Source organism: Pogona vitticeps, chromosome 1 (genome assembly GCF_051106095.1).
Source record: "Pogona vitticeps strain Pit_001003342236 chromosome 1, PviZW2.1, whole genome shotgun sequence".
NCBI lineage: Eukaryota > Metazoa > Chordata > Lepidosauria > Squamata > Agamidae > Pogona > Pogona vitticeps.
In genome coordinates this window covers 107,362,897-107,381,850 of record NC_135783.1, presented here as the reverse complement: position 1 = coordinate 107,381,850, position 18,954 = coordinate 107,362,897, and the positions used below count along the sequence as shown (strand labels likewise).

General features: G+C 43.6%; 1 protein-coding gene across 2 annotated transcripts in view; it reads right to left on the bottom strand.

Moving 5' to 3' along the window:
* Positions 1-18,954, bottom strand: part of MDN1 (midasin AAA ATPase 1) — a 119,471-nt gene that overhangs the window by 24,925 nt on the left and 75,592 nt on the right. For both annotated transcript variants that reach the window (XM_072998771.2, XM_072998776.2), the window contains exons 63-78: positions 13,913-14,612; positions 12,771-12,932; positions 10,596-10,869; positions 9,776-10,011; positions 8,990-9,085; positions 8,332-8,426; positions 8,108-8,229; positions 6,245-6,382; positions 5,042-5,151; positions 4,748-4,821; positions 4,022-4,217; positions 3,065-3,221; positions 2,542-2,688; positions 2,106-2,232; positions 1,523-1,628; positions 231-346 (exon numbers count right to left, since the gene is read on the bottom strand). In XM_072998771.2, the coding sequence (XP_072854872.2) occupies positions 231-346; positions 1,523-1,628; positions 2,106-2,232; positions 2,542-2,688; positions 3,065-3,221; positions 4,022-4,217; positions 4,748-4,821; positions 5,042-5,151; positions 6,245-6,382; positions 8,108-8,229; positions 8,332-8,426; positions 8,990-9,085; positions 9,776-10,011; positions 10,596-10,869; positions 12,771-12,932; positions 13,913-14,612 (2,856 nt within the window). The remainder of the gene's footprint in view (positions 1-230; positions 347-1,522; positions 1,629-2,105; positions 2,233-2,541; positions 2,689-3,064; positions 3,222-4,021; positions 4,218-4,747; positions 4,822-5,041; positions 5,152-6,244; positions 6,383-8,107; positions 8,230-8,331; positions 8,427-8,989; positions 9,086-9,775; positions 10,012-10,595; positions 10,870-12,770; positions 12,933-13,912; positions 14,613-18,954) is intronic.

The following is an 18,954-nucleotide window of genomic DNA, read 5'->3' as shown; positions in this document are numbered from 1 at the left end:
GAAACAAAGCTTAAGAAATTTACTTTTTGGACTACACCTTCCAGAATCGCCAACCAAGGGCCATGATGGCTGGTGGCTCCGTGAGTTGTACTCCAAAAAAAACCCCATAACTTTTCTAATCTCTACATTATCTTTGCAAATGGTTTTTCTCATTCAAGATTCAGCTGGCGTCTTCCTTTCTCATGAGCTAGAATGAGCAAAAGAAAGAAGAAGAAAAAGAACTCCACTACCTCAGGAAAACCCACTGCTCTGTCAAAGCTGTAAGAAAGTTCCTCTGCTTAACAAGCGTCTTCATGAGATGTGCGGTGAATCCTCTGCATCTCTCAACAGTGCCAAGGCCAATTTCCTATAGGGACACAGAAACAGCGTTTACCTTTGGGTTTGCAACCAACACCACCCTCTACCTCTGTTTGATAAAAGCACCATACATTTGCTACCAAGAGCGAACACACACACACACACACACACACACACACACACACACACACACACACACACACACACACACACACACACACACACACACACACACACACACACACACACACACACACACAGAGTCACTTAAAATAATTCCCAATGTAGCAAACAGTTACATTTTTTAAGCAGTGTGGATGACAAAGACTAAATTTTCTGAATTCATAAGGGGAAAATAGATGCTCACACTAGTCTTCCAATTAAGCCCTTTTCAAATTCATGTGTTACATGAATGACAAGTATTGGGACTTGTCTGGTTAATTTTCCGGTGAAGTAAAACACTTGTTTTCCAACCAGCTAGTAGACATATATACATTAAATGTCACATATGCCTGGTGCCCATCTTGTGTGGGACACATTTCAGACTGTAGAATGAACCTAATCAAATCTTACAGTACAATGGTTTATTCAGCCCAGACAATTAAGCTTCTCAATAATTTACTCCCATTTTGTTAACTTAAGATTAGAGATGGATTCATATTCATCTCCCCGGGGAGACAAATAAGAATACTGCCACCACAGGTAGCCCAGCTAATGGGACCCTCCCCCCTGAACTGGGCTGTCCACTTACCACTTATGGCATAGTTCGAGTGGCCATCATCCTTAGTGCCATGCCAATCATGTAAGTAGCCAGGCTGGGGCTTCCCCGCCTCCCTGTGCTGCTGACCAATCCAGTAAGGAGGCAGGATGATGGGTCTCCCTGTTCAGCTGCTGAGTGATCAGCCACGCAGAGAGGTGGGGAAACACCAGCCGGGCTAATTCTGCAACTGGCATGGCACAAGTAACGACCACTACACACTTTGGTGGCAATATTCATATTTATCCCCCCTGAGAGACGAATACAGATATCCTATCTCTACTTCAGATCTATAATATGGCCAAGTATAAATATGAAGGAGAAAAACCATGCTTGATTTAAATAAAATATTAAACAATTTATTCTCGAATATGACTGATCCTGACTCAATCATTCAAAACTTTCTTTAAAAAAAAAAAAAACAAGGTTAAGCAAAAATGTGTACTTCATCCAAAATTTCTCTTTTACCTTTGAAGGTGCTACTAATGCTGTCTGAAGCTTACAGTGACGTGCAAGGGATTGATAGAAGTATTTCTGGCATCCATCCCAAGATGAACAGATCTCAGAGAGTAACCTGGAAAGTACAAGACCTTTATTCCTCAAGACACTAACTTAAGCAACTTCGAAGTCTTTTCTTTTTTTTAACATGGTGTGACCACACAAATTCAAAGTCTCTCCTATGCTCTTAGGCAATCTCTGCCAGATTTATTTCCATCACATACTTGAAATATCAATTTGGTAACTGCTACCCAAAGCTAGAAGTACTAGTTCTAACACGAAAACAGCTTTTTATTTTTTTCCCCCCCAGCAAATGAAATAAGTGTTACTGGGAATTTGCTTCACACTGTAAACAGCTGGAGGGATTCAGACTGAGACTCTATGGTTGGGGGGCATGAAAGCTTAAAAGTCCCACCCCCAAACTGTTTTTTTAAAATGATCAAGCACAGACACACCTAATCTGGTCTTAAAGTTTCCTAATTGGATTTTAAACCATTTTAGAAAAGCTCATGGACCATTTCTTCCCAAATTTCTGGCACGAGAAAATACATACGTGGCGTCCACTTTGTGTGTGCAGTTGACTAGAGCTAATGCACAACGTAAATCCAGGGGATGAAGGAAAAGCAGATCCTGGGATGTTTTTGAACGAGACCAAGCCAAGCCTTTGCGATAGGATAATCCTGGGAAGACATGGGAAGCAAATGGAATATTTTAAACTCCTTTTGAGTTCTGTATTAAAATAGATATTTTCTCTTCCTTTTCATTAGTATTAGAAGTACCAAGATAAGCAGACCTTTACCACTGTTGGAGGAGTCTTCCTTCTATAGCTTTATAGAAGCACTATACAAATTCTATTTGAGGTCTAGTTACAAATAACTAGAGCAAAACAGTTAATTCCTTTTGCAATTCTAACAGAAACTTACTCAGATCATTTTGTAATAACAATTCCATAGTTTAAATAAAGACCAAGTGGCTTAATGCCATCTCACCTGTAGCTGCAAGGTTTTTAAAGAGCTCCGTTAGGGCTCTTTGTTTCTGCACAAATAAATGTTTGACTTCTGACCTCTGTTTTTCCTTCTCTGCTGTGGGATTCACAGACATATTTTGCAACTCATGGGCAGAAGAAATAACATCACCTGCAAAAGGAAAGGAGAGCAGAAGGAATACGGTACATGAAGCAATAAACTCAGCATATTTATTGAAACAAATTCTTGTCGAGAGAAGGATTTTGAGGAAAACATTTTTAGAACCATATTTTTTGCCCTCTGAATTTTATCCTGCAAATTCACTGAGTTTCAACTGTCTGGGATTGAAGAGCTGAAGAAAAGTATATTCTGTTATCATCATCTAATAATAATAATAATATCATCCTCCTATGTTATATTGGTAGGTTTGGTGTGTACATAATTTAACTATCCATCTTAAGTTGCCCCGAGAGTCATTTGATCAAAAGGAGGGACTGCCATTTTAAAAATACATAGAACAATACATGGGTATGTTTCTCGCACTTACCAGTAAAATTATCTAGATTCTCCACCAGGTCCAAAAATGAGTTGTTTTTCACTAGAGTTGTGCATATCTTCCTCATTCGCTTTGTGAGTTTGGGTAAGCGGCCCTGAAGAGATTCTGGCTGAAACACATCTCTTTCTGGTTCTTCTAAAAGAAAAGCCTGGGAAAATATCCATTAACTGAGCACTCAGTGTAACTAAAATCCTTTTGCTACTAATAGACACAAGATCCTCAATTATAAAGAGGTGTCACTGGAGACCAAGATCATTATTGCATTCCTTACAATTCCTTACATTATTGCATTACAGTGGTGCCCCGCTTGACGATGTTAGAACAGACTCATAGGTTTATTAGCTTCAGGACTAAAAAGGAAATCTCATATGCAACAAAGGGGGGATGGCAACCCTCCCAGGGAAAGCTTGCTGGCACTACTGGGAAGAGATTCCCATATCAGAATATCAAGTCTTAAGTAAATCTGTATTCACACACAACATCTGTATTACTAGATAAGCCAAATCATGAACAGCGCAAAGTAGAGAGAACATTTTTTGAAACTGATGGAATGGGGCAACATGTCTGATTTCTTCCCAAAGGAATCAATTCCTTGAATGCAGAAAATTACACTGTTTAATGAGAGGGTTAAAACAGTGTCCTTCTCTCAATATTATAGTTTACTACCAGTAAGAGGTTTTTTGTTTGTTTTTTAATGTGGGAGAATATATAAACCTGTAATGCTGCTTCCAGACCTACAAATGCTATTTCTCCTCTGGAGCACCTGGCATGTGCATGCTTTCAGATGAGCCCTGAACAATCATCATGATCTTTGCTGGATCTTCTGCTATAATATACAGCTAAGAAGTCATTGTTACAGTTAAGAATATTCGGATATATGGACAGGGAACTTGACACGCAGAATACCAACCTTCCACTGGAAGGCAAATAATAAGAACTCTGTATTACCTGAGCCACATCTGTTTTAGCTGTCAGTTTTTTCCTTAATATGTTGGTCAGGTGCTGAATTTTAGTTTCTTGGTTTTCTGACGTCTCTTGTTTCTGCAAGGAAATGAGCTGTTCTTCTCTGGCTATTTCCACCAAGGCAGATTGGCAGGGTTCACTGAGAGCAGTTTCAAATTTCTTTATAAATTTAAAAAGTGTCCTAGATCCCACAAAAAAGACATAGATGAGGACCAGGTATATGTACACACGTACACAAGAGTGAGAATGACATAGTAAAAGAGAAAGAGGGAGCTGAAGCACTGTACACAATTTAACACAATTGTACAAAGATTAAGACATCGAATGCAGTTATTTCCTAGTGATGGGTTCACTGGGCATCCAACAAAGAGGTTGCCATGATCTGTTTGGAATGCTAGATACAAAAAGCCTACCTGAACAGAAACTGTTGATTTTTTGCATGGTTAGCTAACTTCGCTACTGGCAATTACTGTAATTATGCAGACATTGTCTTGGAAAATCACCCAGCTGTAGAATTTTATTCTCCCACTCTTAACTTATCCATTGCTCTTGACAAGTTCCCCAAAAGACTTGATGGGGTTAAAAAAATGAGGGGAAAAAGTTGAACAACCCGCAAAAGAGAATTCCCATTTTGCTCCCTCTAGCCTCTCCTATGGTTGATAACTGCCCTGGCATCCAAAGTCACCACTCCCTTCACAGAAATTCACATACCTATGTGTCTTCTCCACAGACTGTTTCACAGCCCAAAAACTGACGTCGTTCCACTTACAGATTTTCACAAACTCCTGCAAGGTAAAACAAAATCAATTCGGTAAAACAAAATACAATTCAGCAATATTATTCTTAAAGGCCAAGAACTATCATGATGAGGTAGCATGTGTTTCTTCTGGTTTGAAGAGATTTATTTAAGAGGCAAGGGAGCTCCCAGCCTTAAATTTGATCTGTTTTAATGACAGCAGCCATGGATCAGAATAGAATCATTATATTAAGATATCTTATTCTTACCTTCAGTTCTTTTTCTATTGGATGTCGAACTTCAGTCAGCCTGGCACGGACACGTTCTGAAAACTGATTGTAGTAATTGTATAGATTCCACAATACATTGCACAGCATGTCTGAAAGAATTTTAAAAAATTATTTAGCAAAACTACTCCACAGATAGATCATTCAGTAACGTATTACATTAAAGACTAGTTTCAAATCTAAACACAAAGCTCACCACCCACCCATTAAAAAGGAATGTGTTTGGTCAATGTTTTATAGGAGGATGGCATCCCAATGTGGGAGGAGGTAAACCAAACATTTCTGCTATTAAAGAACCCTGCCTCTTACTGTGTCCTTTGCTAAGTTGGGTTCTTCTAACTTTTTTTTAAAATAGCTGATCACATCATCTCTGAACAGGCTGCAGAAACCTGTCCAGTTGTAGTGGAGAGGCTGTTAATGTCCAGACCATTAGCTTAGAAGGAGCATGAATGAAATAACGTCTGATTGTCTAAAGCAGCAGTCCCCAATCTTTTTTGGAACCGTGGACTGGTTGGGGGGGGGGCGGGCTCTGTGTGCGGGGGGCAGGTGGCCATGTTGCGCTTGCGGGTGGGCGTGTCGACCAGGAGGGCACATGTTCCTCTCGAACAGGGTATCCCTTGTTTACGCGTAGCAGCAGCAAATCCATTTGTAGCTCTTCTCGTTCTGCAGCCTTAGAAGGTCCTGAGCTGGCAAAATATCCTCCTGCTGCCATTTTAGTGCTGCCCCCCCTACTTGGTTTAGAGATTTAATAGCCAGACCTGCTTAATAAGCACAGCAATGAAATTTCACATAGGAAAGGGCCGCTCAATGACATCCTAGCACTATATCGTGTAGGGAAGTAGTCTTTATCTGCCAGGGATTTCTGCATTACTGAAGCATGCATTAATGGGACAGAGTTGTAAGAAGGCAAGAGTGAGGACCTGCTAATCCACTGGTTCTTAACCTTGGGTTACTCAGGAGTTTTGGACTGCAACTCCCAGAAGCCTTCACTACCAGCTGTCCTGACTGGGGTTTCTGGGAGTTGCAGTTCAAAAGCATCCGAGTAACAAAGGTTAAGAACCACTGTGCTAATCCGTATGTGTGAAGAAAAGAGGGAGGGCCTACCAATCAGGGTGGGTACAACATTGGCCATGCTTGACTAAGGAAAACGGCAGAGCCTCCAGTCCACTTGAAACAACCACTTACCATTTCCTTCCACTTGTGGCATAAGCAAAAGATGACAGTGGAATTCCAGAAGCATTTGAAGTCGTGCATGAAACTCCCCAAGTGTGGCTCCTTCTATGAAAGCTTGCAGTGTATTGACCATGGCTGTTAAGTTCACATCTGTCCATTGCATAAAGTTGAAATTATAAGGAAGAAAGGGGTTGGGAAAGACAAGATGACTTATCATTCAATCAGATTTATTATGAACTTTCAAAAATTAGTGTGGTTGGAACCAGAATAACATGTCCCTGTTAATCTAAAAATGGTACTGTTTTCAAGTCTTGATACTGTATAATGCAGGTGCCTTCTAACTTACAGCTAACAAATCAGAATCCAGGTTCAGAAACGTGAATTTCCTCTCGGCCTTCCCCTCTCAGAAGCAAACCCCAACCTGCCATTCTTCACATCTCACCTATGACCTGGTGAATCAGTGTTTTGTTTTGTTTTTTAAAATCCTGATTAGATAAAAGGAGGTGTAGTGGAGACAAGGGGAGATGAGTGCCATTAACACAAATAAGTCATACTCTATGTAAAAGCAGAGTTCATTATTCTGAAGGTAAAAAGGTAAAGGTAAAGGTTCCCCTTGACAATTTTTGTCCAGTCGTGTCCGACTCTAGGGGGCGGCGCTCATCCCGCTCTTCAAGCCATAGAGCCAGCGTTTGTCCGAAGACAATCTTTCCGTGGTCACATGGCCAGTGTGAGTTAGACACGGAACGCTGTTTACCTTCCCACCGAGATGGTACCTATTTATCTACTTGCATTTGCATGCTTTCGAACCGCTAGGTTGGCAGGAGCTGGGACAAGCAATGGGCGCTCAATCCGTCGCGTGGATTCAATCTTACGACTGCTTGGTCTTCTGACCCTGCAGCACAGGCTTCTGCGGTTTAGCCCACAGCGCCACCACGTCCCTTTTATTCTGAAGGACTGAACATTTTTCTCAGTATAAGGAAGGCTTGGGATGAATACGAGAGTTCATTTCCATCATTCCATAGCAACGCAGCCAATTCTACCAGTGATAGGAGTGACAGATAGATAGATAAAACTTTTATTACGGTCAAAGACCAGCCACTAGTGATTGGAGTGGTAGTTCACCATTGTCTGAAAACGCTATAGGTTTTCCACTTCTGCACTACAGAATAAAGGCTGTGCTGAGATCTCAGGCATAGTTGGGATGCAATCCTGGCACAGTTAGGATGTAACATTGCCCTCTTCATAATCCAAGGTTCCCAGGTTCATAAAATCATGGTTTATGAAGCTGAGAACAAAAGTTGGGCCTACACACATCTACCTTTGTTGTCTTGTTTTCAACTAAAAGACCCTCACTTTGAATGTCATGCAGAACTCTAATTTAGACTTCATCGGGATCTTTGTGTTAAAACCAGTGCATAAAGGAAACAAAGAAAGGGGAGGGACAAGGGATTGTCACGTCATCCATTCTGCATCAACCACAATTTGTAAAACTGGCAATCCTATGTCCAAATTGAGGAACAGAATTGTTTGTACCTACCCTAAACTTTAAGCACATACATTATAACATGCACCTTTACAGAGATGGATATTCTTCGTCATGTGCACTTCTCATCTCTTAAAATAGAAGTGAGGCAACACATTTCCCACAGATTGTGCATGAACCCCAAGACCCCAAACATGCCCTGAATTCCTCCACACCCCTAACATTTGTTTTGTAAAGAAAAAAAGGGAGGAGGCTGTTGGGATGGGTACACCCTCCAAGGCCTAAGTATGAGTGAATGCCACTCCTGGACCCCTGGAGACAGCCCGCCCCTGTTTTAAAGGCTGGTATAAACTGTTTGGCTTTTTTTCTATAGCACTGTAATAAACAGTTACCTTCACTTTTCTCTGTTTGCTCTTGCCTGTATTTTTCAATCATCTGATAGACTGAAAGCCAGTGTTTCATGGATTTTTCTGCATGACGTTTCATGGTATTATCCAGACTGACAGACCAACAACTGACAGTGGAAGAGAGAAACAGAGGGGGAAAGTATTTTAAGTCTACTGCTTTAGTTCATTTGTCAATAACTGTTAAGATTTAGCACAAAGGGAACACATACGTCAGCTCTAATTTGCGCCACTGAATGATCAACTGAGTGACCATGTCAAGGTGTTTCCTCAGAGACACGGCACGGCTAGCATTCTCCTCCCAGTCCTGGAAAATAAAGACACATCCTTCAAGCAAAAAGACAAATAGTAATATTACAACAAAACGTTCACAAGGCCTTTAGCACACACACCCCTCCCCGCATTATCTAAATAAATTTTATGTGTTATATGTGCTTTTAACAGCTTTAACAGACTATTTTAATATCAATATAGGTTTAATTATATTTAATATAATAATGTATCATATTTTAACATTTTTTTTTATAATTTATGAGCTGCCCTGGGTATTGTAATTTGGGGAAATAAATAAAAATAAAATATTCATATGATGATCCTATAAGGAAGGAGCAGCATAATAAAGAGGGAAAATTATAGTGAACAATTTGAGGCAAATACTTTGGAAATGCAATTTTAAAAATGGTGCCAACTGGAATCAGCTTACTGTTGTATGGAAGATAAAACACAAACATTTCTATGAAAACAATCTATTTCATCTATTTCATGTGCAGCACAGATCTGCTGAGAATTTAACTGGAACAGAGGGAGGCTTGCCAGGAAAAAAAATATCTGTGTAATAATACATGTGAACACATACAAAGCAATTCTGACCTGAGACTTAGACAGCAGAATTTCCAATCCATTCAGGATTTTTGAAAGAGGGCTGGAGAGCGGAAAACTGTGGATTCTGTCCATTACAACCAAGAGCTATGAAATGAAAGACAGGAATATTTCTGGCTGTCACATCTCACAAAGAACATTTCAAATAACTTACTTCGGAAAGAACAAATATAAAATATCTGTAACAGCAAGATAAAATATTCAAGATTATTTTTAGAATTATAAGCCAGAATTACCTGGGAGTTGTCACTGCTTTATGCCATCATGTTGTTTCCAATCTATGGCAACCCTACGAATTCATTACCTCCAAAAGCTCCTGTCATCAATAGTCTAAGTCTTGCAAATTTAAGGCTGACTCAACTTTACTGAGTCAACGCATCTCACATTAGGTCTTCCTGTTGTTTCCCTGCTGCCTTCCACTTTCCCAAGCATTATTGTCTTTTCTAGTGAATTTTGTCTTATAATATTTTGAGTAGCATACAGATGACAACCCGAAAATATGAAAAAGCAAGCAATGATAAGTAGCAACATATGTACTTGCAACATAATCTGCGTATAGTTGTAGATAACTATAAAACCAATTTTCCTACTTGCCAAATGATGTTGGTTTATGACAAATTTTACTACGTTTATCTGTACAGAAAGTACTACACAGCTATAGTCTTGATACCTGGACAATGTGTCAAAACAAATACACCCATGTGGTCACTGAACTGCTATTCAATATGCATCACATGGGTCTTCATTTTAAATCTTTAGAAGTCAACAGCTTCTTACTTGGACAAGTGCAGGATGTTCAGGCCATTCTTGCAATAGCACCTTCACTTCCTTAGTGAAATTTTCAAGTACATGCCGGCACTTTCGTACTTGCTGGATATTTGGATGGTGGTAGAAGTCATATGGCCCTTCACTCTCCAGAACCAACTCTGAAGTGCCTTCTTCAAAAAGTGTATTCTGCAATATTGTACTAGTTAGAAGTTGGCTACCATGAACAGCATCATTCATTTCAGGACCTGTGTTTGAGAGACCAAGGAGAAGGCAGATGAAGGGCAAGCTTTGAAAGAAAACACATCTTCCCTAGGAGAAATTACAGTGGTGCCTTGCTTAACGGCGATAATCCGTTCCAGGAAAATCGCTGTTAAGCGAAAACATCATAAAGGGAAAAAAACAGAAAAAAACTATTGAAACACATTGAAACCCCTTCAATGCATTCTAATGGGGTCAAAACTCACTGTCCAGCAAAGATCCTCCATAGGGATCAATCTTATATGTCTTTTTGCCTACAGTACTTACAAACAAAAACAGCCAACCAATGTTTCCCCTGGATATAGTCAAAGTTCACTTACGAAAGATGTCCTCATTCTGGTTTGCTTCCCCCCCTTCTATTATTAGTATCACGGAAACTTCCACCCATAAAATTAATGTCTTACTTTACACACTGGAATATATTATCTATTCAAGAGCAACAGAACTAAGTTAACTGATCCACCTAGTGAAGTCTTGACCACCACTGTCCATGCATACTTGACTCTTCTGTAACTTTCCAGGGGTGAAGGTAGGGAGTGTTTATATATGGTAGACAAAGGAAAAGACTCACCAATCAAAGGATAGAAGTGAGCCAACAGTGAAGAACCAGTCTGGTAACAGGAAAGAAATGCACTCAAATGATGCTTAGCCTGAAGGGACGGTGGGTTTTGCTGATACCACAAGGATCGTGCAAAGTAAAGGCACAGTTGCTGGTGCACTGTCATTAATGTTTTCATTGAATGATGAGAAAGAAGAGGCTGTTCAGCATCTGTTTCGTTTTCAAAACAGTACTCCACTTCCATGTTTCCCTCAAGGCTTGCTTTATTAGTAATATCTTCAAAATCCTGCAAATTTTAGACACTGATCCATTAAAAGGTCAACTTAGTGGAACTGTGCTTAATGACCAACAACAGAACATGCTCCTAGGGAATGAGATTCACAAATAGGACAATCATATGATCTGGCAGTTCTACACAACTGTATGTACCCGCATATCATCTGATGAGCCAAGCATTCCAGTACATTACAAGCCTGGAAATCAGAAACAGTTTCCTCTCCATGCAGCATGCCCTCCAGATGTTATACACAGTAAGGAATTGTACCATTGTTCAACAGTCCATTAGAATTTTTCCTTATGCTATTAATGTCCAAAATGGATTCTGTCTCTTAATTTTAACACTAGACAAGACCTAGGAACTAAGTTAGACAGAAGAAAGAGAAAAGTAGCAATTCATACAATTGCCTGAATCACTTCTGGACAGTATCACGAGGTCTACAGAAAAAAGAAAGTTCAGTCGGGTACCTATAAAAGCATTAACATTTTACTGATTAAAATCCCCTTGCAGTTTTACTGCAGTAAAACAGAAAGGAACTTAACTCCAAGAATACTCAAGAAAGGTTGGCTAAATATGTTGCCACCTGTAGTTGGCTAAGGCTGGCCATGTGTGTGGCTATCTTGCTTCACGCAACTTGTAACACCTCTTTTGCCCATATCGTGAAAACTGTCCATTTATCACTATGTGCACATGTGGATAGAGCAGAAGCTATGGTTCATTCAAACTCCCCTGCCATGAAAAAGTACATTTCATAAGCATTCATAATATTTCTTTCTGTTGTTCCCTCTCATTCTCTCATTTTCCACAGCCACTCCTTTTTTTAAACAAACATTATGCATTATATAAAAAGCATACATTACTGACAAAAACAACCTACACGACCATAACAGGGGGAAAAAAAGCAGAATTTGGTTTTATAACAAAGGGCTCATTTCCCCCAGCTTGTTTTAAAAAATGGTGTCCCTCATCTCTCTTTTATACTTATCATTTTATTTGTATATTCTGTGTCATATGTAGGCTGCCTTTCTCCCGGTGAGGGGACCCAAAGTGGCTCACAATGTTAAAACAAATAATACTAAAACCACAATAATTACAGATTAAAAAGCAATTTAACTGTAACAATAATTACAAATCTGTTCATTAATTGAAATAATTTACAATTATAATTTGCTCCAAGACTTCCCTCAGGTGTGCAACTACCTTTTTAAAGTTCTACATTAAAGGTTCTCACTACCACCTAACCTCTGAATATTTTCACTTAACGCAGTACTCAGAATCACACCTGAAGACACATCAGAGGCAAACCCAATTATTCACCTAGTGGACACATCTCAGTTGAATAGCTCAGTTATTTAGGCCAGTGGTTCTTAACATTTGTTACTCAAGTGTTTTTGAACTGCAACTCCCAGAAACCCCAGCCAGCAGAGCTGATGGTGAAGGCTTCTGGGAGTTACAGTCCAAAAACATCTGAGTAACACAGGTTAAGAACCAGTGATTTAGGCCACTGGTTCTTAACCTTGGGTTACTCAGGAGTTTTGGACTGCAACTCCCAGAAGCCTTCACCGCCAGCTGTCCTGACTGGGGTTTCTGGGAGTTGCAGTTCAAAAGCATCCGAGTAACAAAGGTTAAGAACCACTGATTTAGGCAACAGCCACAGAGCAAAGATCAGGAGTGCCTGTCTCTTTGATAGAGGCTGGATTCGGTGATCCATAGGGTCCCTTCCAGCTATGCACTTCTAATGATGATGATGAGTAAATTCAAACAATCATTTGCCCAAGCCAAATAATCTATTTCCCAGCTATCAAGCTGCTTATACCCATGTTTTTCCAGCATCATAACCCCCCTAACCCTAACCTCCCCTGAGAAATGAATCCCATGCAAAATCTTAATTTAAAACAGTCATTGTCTACCTTCTCATGAAGAGGGAACGTCCTTCTGAACTCCCTCTCTTCCTCCTCCTCTTCACTGAGGCCACTTCCATGCTTCTTACTCTTGTATCTATATAGACTGTTCTTTTGTTCTTCCTCTTCCTGAGCTTGTCGCTCTTGTTCATCCCATTCATTTATAATGACCTGATGGAGGAAAAAAAGCAAGGGCTTGCCTTGGGAAGCTCCTAAGAGATTCATGCATACAAAACCCACATTATTGTCCTGTGAAAGGGACCTGGGGGTTGTGAGCCCTCTCCTACTTTCGGGTCCAAATCAGCAGCCTTTATTGCCTGTGCCATTGTTGTGGCCAAGACAAAAGATCAACCCCATCACTGGTCTTTTCTCAGGGCTGCTCTGAGGTTCAGTGAGCTTCGGCTAATATGAGGAGTTGGGAGGGGCACACCTTATTTTAGAGTAGATTCATGCCCCTTAGAAGTGTCAGTCTCCAGTTCTCGGGAATGGGGATCATGACCTTTCTTCTTTTGGGGGCTTGCAGGGGTATAAAAGCAGCTCTGGCACCCACATCTGACCTCCACAGCACACAATTCCCATGCCAAAATTTCTACCACTTCTCTAGAGCAGGGGCAGCCTCCTAAGGTTCCACCAAAGGCTCTTCTCATTAATCATTAATTAATTAACTCTGTCTGTCAAACCTGAGTCCCCTAATACTCACTACCACCCCCCAAAAAACCCCCCAAACTTGAGGAGTGCCCAACTGATAATCTTTTTTAAATGACAAAAATAATCTAATTATTTTCAGGCCCTACGTTGCCCACAGAGAGAACTATGGGCACCTATTGGGCCTCTCAAACCCCTGAACTTGTTCACCGTTGGTCTAGAGTCTACTTTCAGTCAGTATGAGGACAGCTATCTCACTGTTCTAATGCCCATTAAATATAAGTAGTTTCAGGATTTATTTTAAGGACATCTTTAAGTTAAGCTTTGCTACAGTCCTTTTTTTTTATTACAGTATTTTTCCTTGGTTTTGTTTGATTACTGGATTTTATTGATGTAGATTTTTTATCTGTAATTTTTTTTTTAAAAATTAGGCATTGCAAACCATTCTGTGTCACTGAAAAAGATGTAGCTATTCATAAACATTCTTTAGAGATGAAAAGCCATACCTGGCACAAATGTCTAAAAAGCTTCAGAGATTTATGGTCCAGTTCTCTCTGGGACAGCACATGGCAATGGAGAAACAACAGAGCGTTCACCAGCAGCTGCTCCTGAGTAAGGCACATCTTCTGCTCTTTGTCAGAATCTTCAGCAGAGTATTTTAAAGACAACCTCTTAAGGCCATGAAGGACATCCAGAGAGTTCACAGAGCACAAAGTATCTGCCTGGGAAAGGTAAGTGGGGAAGGTGCTGCCCACGGAAGGGAATGACAGCAGGGAAGCAACCAGGGTGCTGAGCTTGGCTGGGCTGACAAAGCTGCTGAACATCGTTCTGTGCACTTCAGAAGCGACGAGTCTTAAGCCGTGCTGGACCTGCAAAATGGCCGCTTGCAGGGGAGTGACAACATCAGGGAAAGCAATGTATTCCTCCGCCAAATGCTTCCTGAACTGGTGCTGTGACTGCTGCCAAGAGGCTTCCTCCTTCAGGACATTTTGTGCCACCTGGAAAGACTGGGCCGTATCCTCATGGAGCAACTGCAGCAGGCGGGTCGTAAGATCCTGGACTTTGGAAATCTGGGCAATACTGTTGGCATATTGATGAATCTCCTGATGTAAGAACGTGTAGCAAGCAGCTTGTGGCCTGAAGGCCTGCTTCTGGCCCAGGCGGGCAATCTGATCCTTCAACTTCTGGATTCTTTGGCATAACATCCTAAGAAAGGATAAACCTAGAGGTTACATCACCGATTGCGGGCTGAGATCCCGTTGGGCAGGCTCCATCTGCGTAACAGGAATGCCGTCGGCCAACAGCTGCACACTGCCACAGAGTGAGGGCTTCCTTTTATGCCACTGGGGTGCACGTAACTTTTGGCACTTTGGCCATGTGCACTCCAGAATTGCACAAGGAAGCCTTTAATCCACAGCAACCAGCCATAGCTGCTGATATCATTCCAGGATTTCAGCCGCAATTGAAAAGATACTTCTCAAAATACAAATAAGCAAAGAAACTGTCTGCAATATGCAACTTACTTCTATCCTTCACTTTTCTTCTTGTATCATTAAGAACTCCAGTAAGTCACTTAAACCCTCTATGACAGGGGTCCCTAACCCTCAGTCCGCAACCTGGTGCTGGTCTGTGGGCTTACTGGAACTGGGCCGCAGAGACAGATCTCCGCCCCCCCCATGCATGGTGGGTGTGTCACGCTTACACACATGCGCACGGGTGCAACACCCCCCTGTGAGCATGACACACCACCCTGCAAGCGCGGGGGTGCTCCTGCCCCCCTGCACAGAGCCTGCACCCCCCCAACCGGTCTGTGGTCCAAAAACGGCTGGGGACCGCTGCTCTATGAAACAGCTTAAAAGCTTACTTTCCACCTGCAGACAAAGTTGGGGCCACGTGGCAGAAAACACTTTTAAACAAAATGCAACTGGACTTCTATTTTAGCAATCATGGTTTGCCTTCAACTGCTGTGTTAATAACAGAGTCTGAAGGCCAAACTTCCACTAAGCAAATGCAACTGTCCTTTCATAAACGAGTCAGTTAATGAAATGAGAAATCCAGAGTAACCCCTGTAAAACTGGACGAGTATCAAGCTGCCATAACATTGAGGCCGTTCCCCCTCCCTTTCTTCACTATCTAGACCAGTAGTGGCAAACCTTTTTGGGCTCATGTGCCCAAACTCGGGGGGGGGGGGACCTCAGCGGGCGGCAAAAGGGGGAATCCTGAGCATGGAGGTGCCTCGAGACCCCACTCCGGATCAGCTGCCAGCGCCAGCTACTCCGGATCCACCTGTCAAAGCGCCAGCACCATGGCTGTAGCCGCCTTCTCAGGTTTGGCTGCGTTGGGGGGGGGAGAGTAGCAATCCAGTGACTTATGGCTTGCATGCCCACAGAAAGGGCTCTGCGTGCCAGCTGTGGCACGCGAGCCACAGGTTCGCCATCACTGATCTAGACTGTGACAGGACCTTGGCCAATCTGCATGATAAAAAGAGGTTACTTACCTGTAACTTTGGTTCTTCGAGTGGTACTCTGTGAATTCACACTAATGGGTTAATCTGCGCTTGCGCAGAAGGCCTCGGAACATTCTAGAGCTTAAAGTAACACTTTTGGCTCCGCCCCCCCAGGACCTCATGGTCCGCCCGCCCTAACAGCCATTCAGTTCCCCAAATTCCGCTGCTGCTCTAAAGGCGAGACAGTCGTGACGGAAAGTGGGGAGGACGGGCGGGCCGTGTGAATTCACAGAGTACCACTCGAAGAACCAAAGTTACAGGTAAGTAACCTCTTTTTCTTCTTCGTGGACTCTGTGAAATCACACTAATGGGTGACTAGCAAGCTTACCTCTGGAAGGAGGAGGGAAACGTCACGGCAGCACAGCCGACAGGACAGCCCGTCCAAACCTCGCATCCTCCTTGGCCCGCAGGTCGAGTCTGTAGTGGGATGCAAACGTGGAAGGCGTGGACCACGTGGCGGCTTTACAAACGTCCTGTAGTGGGACTCCACGGAGAAAGGCTGTGGAGGCCGCAACAGCCCTAGTAGAGTGGGCGTGAACAGATGCCGGTAGAGGCTTCTTAGCCAGTTCATAGGCCAGACGGATGACCTGAACTATCCATCTGGATACAGTCTGCGGAGACACTTCCCGACCCTTATGGGGTTGCTGGTAAGAGACAAACAGGCGCTTGGAGAGACGGAACGAGGAAGTTCTTTGAACATAGAAGGCTAACGCCCGACGAACGTCGAGGAGATGGAGGGATTTCTCAACCGGAGAAGAAGGTTGGGGAAAGAAGGTTGGCAGGACTATAGGCTGCTTGACATGAAAATCCGTGGTGACTTTGGGCAGAAAGGACACGTCAGGGTACAAGACCACCTTGTCTCGGAAAAATTGCAAGAAAGGTGGGTCGGTCCTGAGGGCAGCCAATTCAGAGGCCCTTCTGGCTGACGTAATAGCTACCAAGAAAACCACTTTAAGGGTAAGGAGGCGTTCCGAAACCGTAGCAAGTGGCTCAAATGGTGGTTTTGAGAGACAGTTTAAGACCGTATGGAGGGACCACTGAGGAATAGGATTAATTGTAGGTGGACGAAGGCGTACAACCCCTCGAAGAAAACGTTTGATCTTCGCGTGCCTGAATAACAGAGCACTGTCCGTCTCTGGTGGTTGATGGGCTATGATGGCGGAAAGGTACACCTTCAGGGTGGAATGAGACAGGTTCATCTGGAAAAGGTAAGCCAGAAACTGTAACACAGTATGGAGCGTAGTGGGCGACGCGGGCAGTTGATGGGAAGCGGTGAACTTCAGGAAAGCCTTCCACTTGCTCCCGTACAGGGTGTCAGTGGACGGTTTACGGCAATGGGAGAGGACGTGAGCTACCGTGGGACTATCCTCCAGGCGGTGAGGTGGAGTGACTGCACGTCCGGGTGGTAAGTTGTCCCTTCGTTCTGGGTCAGCAGATGCGGAAGGTAAGGTAGCCTGACGTACTCCGTCGCCCTCGAGATGAGCCTCGCGAACCACGGTTGGCGCGGCCAAAACGGAGCAATCAGAATGGCATTCGCATTGTCGTCGCAAACTTTCACCAGTGTTCTCAGTAGGAGAGGAAACGGTGGAAACATGTAGAGAAGGTGGTTGCTCCACGCCACCATCAGAGCGTCGCCGTGCGAATTCGGGCCGTGACCGCCCCTGGAGAAGAAGATGGGGCATTTGGTGTTGAGGTGAGTGGCGAAGGCATCCACCACGGGAGTCCCCCATTGCTCGCAGAGTGTTAGGAACACCGCATGGTCCAGCACCCATTCGTGCATGGTAACAGCAGTCCTGCTGAGCCGATCCGCAAGTATGTTGTCGTGAGTGGAGATGTATACAGCGGATGGAAAGACGTGATGTTGAAGACACCACTCCCATAGCTGGACAGCAAGATACAGGAGGGAGAAAGAGTGGGTACCGCCCTGTTTGTTGACATACGCGACAGCCGTCGTGTTGTCCGAAACAACCTGAAGGGCTGTGCCCTTGATGATGGGCAGAAACGCCCGGCAGGCCTTGAAGATGGCGAGAAGTTCCCGATTGTTGATGTGTAGAGCAAGCTCCTTTGGAGACCATCGGTCGTGGACTTGCAGACCGCAACAATGGGCACCCCAGCCGACGTCGCTGGCATCCGTCGTGATGCGAGTTTGTAGGGCAATGGGAGCAAAAGGGCGTCCCATAAACAGATTGCCCGGGTTGAGCCACCACTTCAGCTGCTCCGACAACTCCTTGGACACCAAGAGTCTCTTTCTGGGGAAGTCCCAGAGGGGATTGAAGAGTGACAGGAGCCATACTTGCAGCGAACGAAGCTTCAGTCTCGCATGAGGAATGACCGAAGTGGTGGAGGCCATAAGGCCCAGTAGCCTCTGAGCAGTGTGAGCGGTGACATGACGGAGAGGGCGAAACTTCTCGATGAGAACAGCCATCTTCCGCGCCCTTTCTACAGGTAGGAAAGCTCGGCCGGTCCGAGCATCGAGAGTGGCGCCTATGTAGGAGGCAACAGGCGAGGGGACAAGGACAGACTTCTTGTAGTTTACCTGCAGTCCGAGAGTTTTGAGGAGATGGAGCACGGTAAGGGTGTGACGCTCCGCCTGAAGCCTGGAGTGTGCAACCAGTAGCCAGTCGTCGATGTATGGAAAGACGGCTATGCCCCTTGTTCTCAGGAAAGCCGCCACCGGGGCCATACACTTCGTAAAGACTCTGGGCGCGGTGGAAAGTCCAAAAGGCAGAGCGGAGAATTCGTAACATCTTGACCCCAGCGAAAAACGCAGAAAGCGACGATGGTCGTGCCTGATATTTATGTGGAAATAGGCGTCGCTGAGGTCTATGACGACGAACCAGTCGCCCTGTCGCAAGAGGGGCAGAATCCTCTCCAAGGTTACCATCCGGAAGCGGCGATAGGCAATGAATTTGTTGAGGCGCCTGAGGTCCAAAATAGGACGGAAAGAGTCGTCCCGCTTTGTCACCAGAAAATATCTGGAGAAAAAACCAGGATTGACAGGATTTGGAAACACCCTGGTTATTGCATGCTTTCGTAACAGGG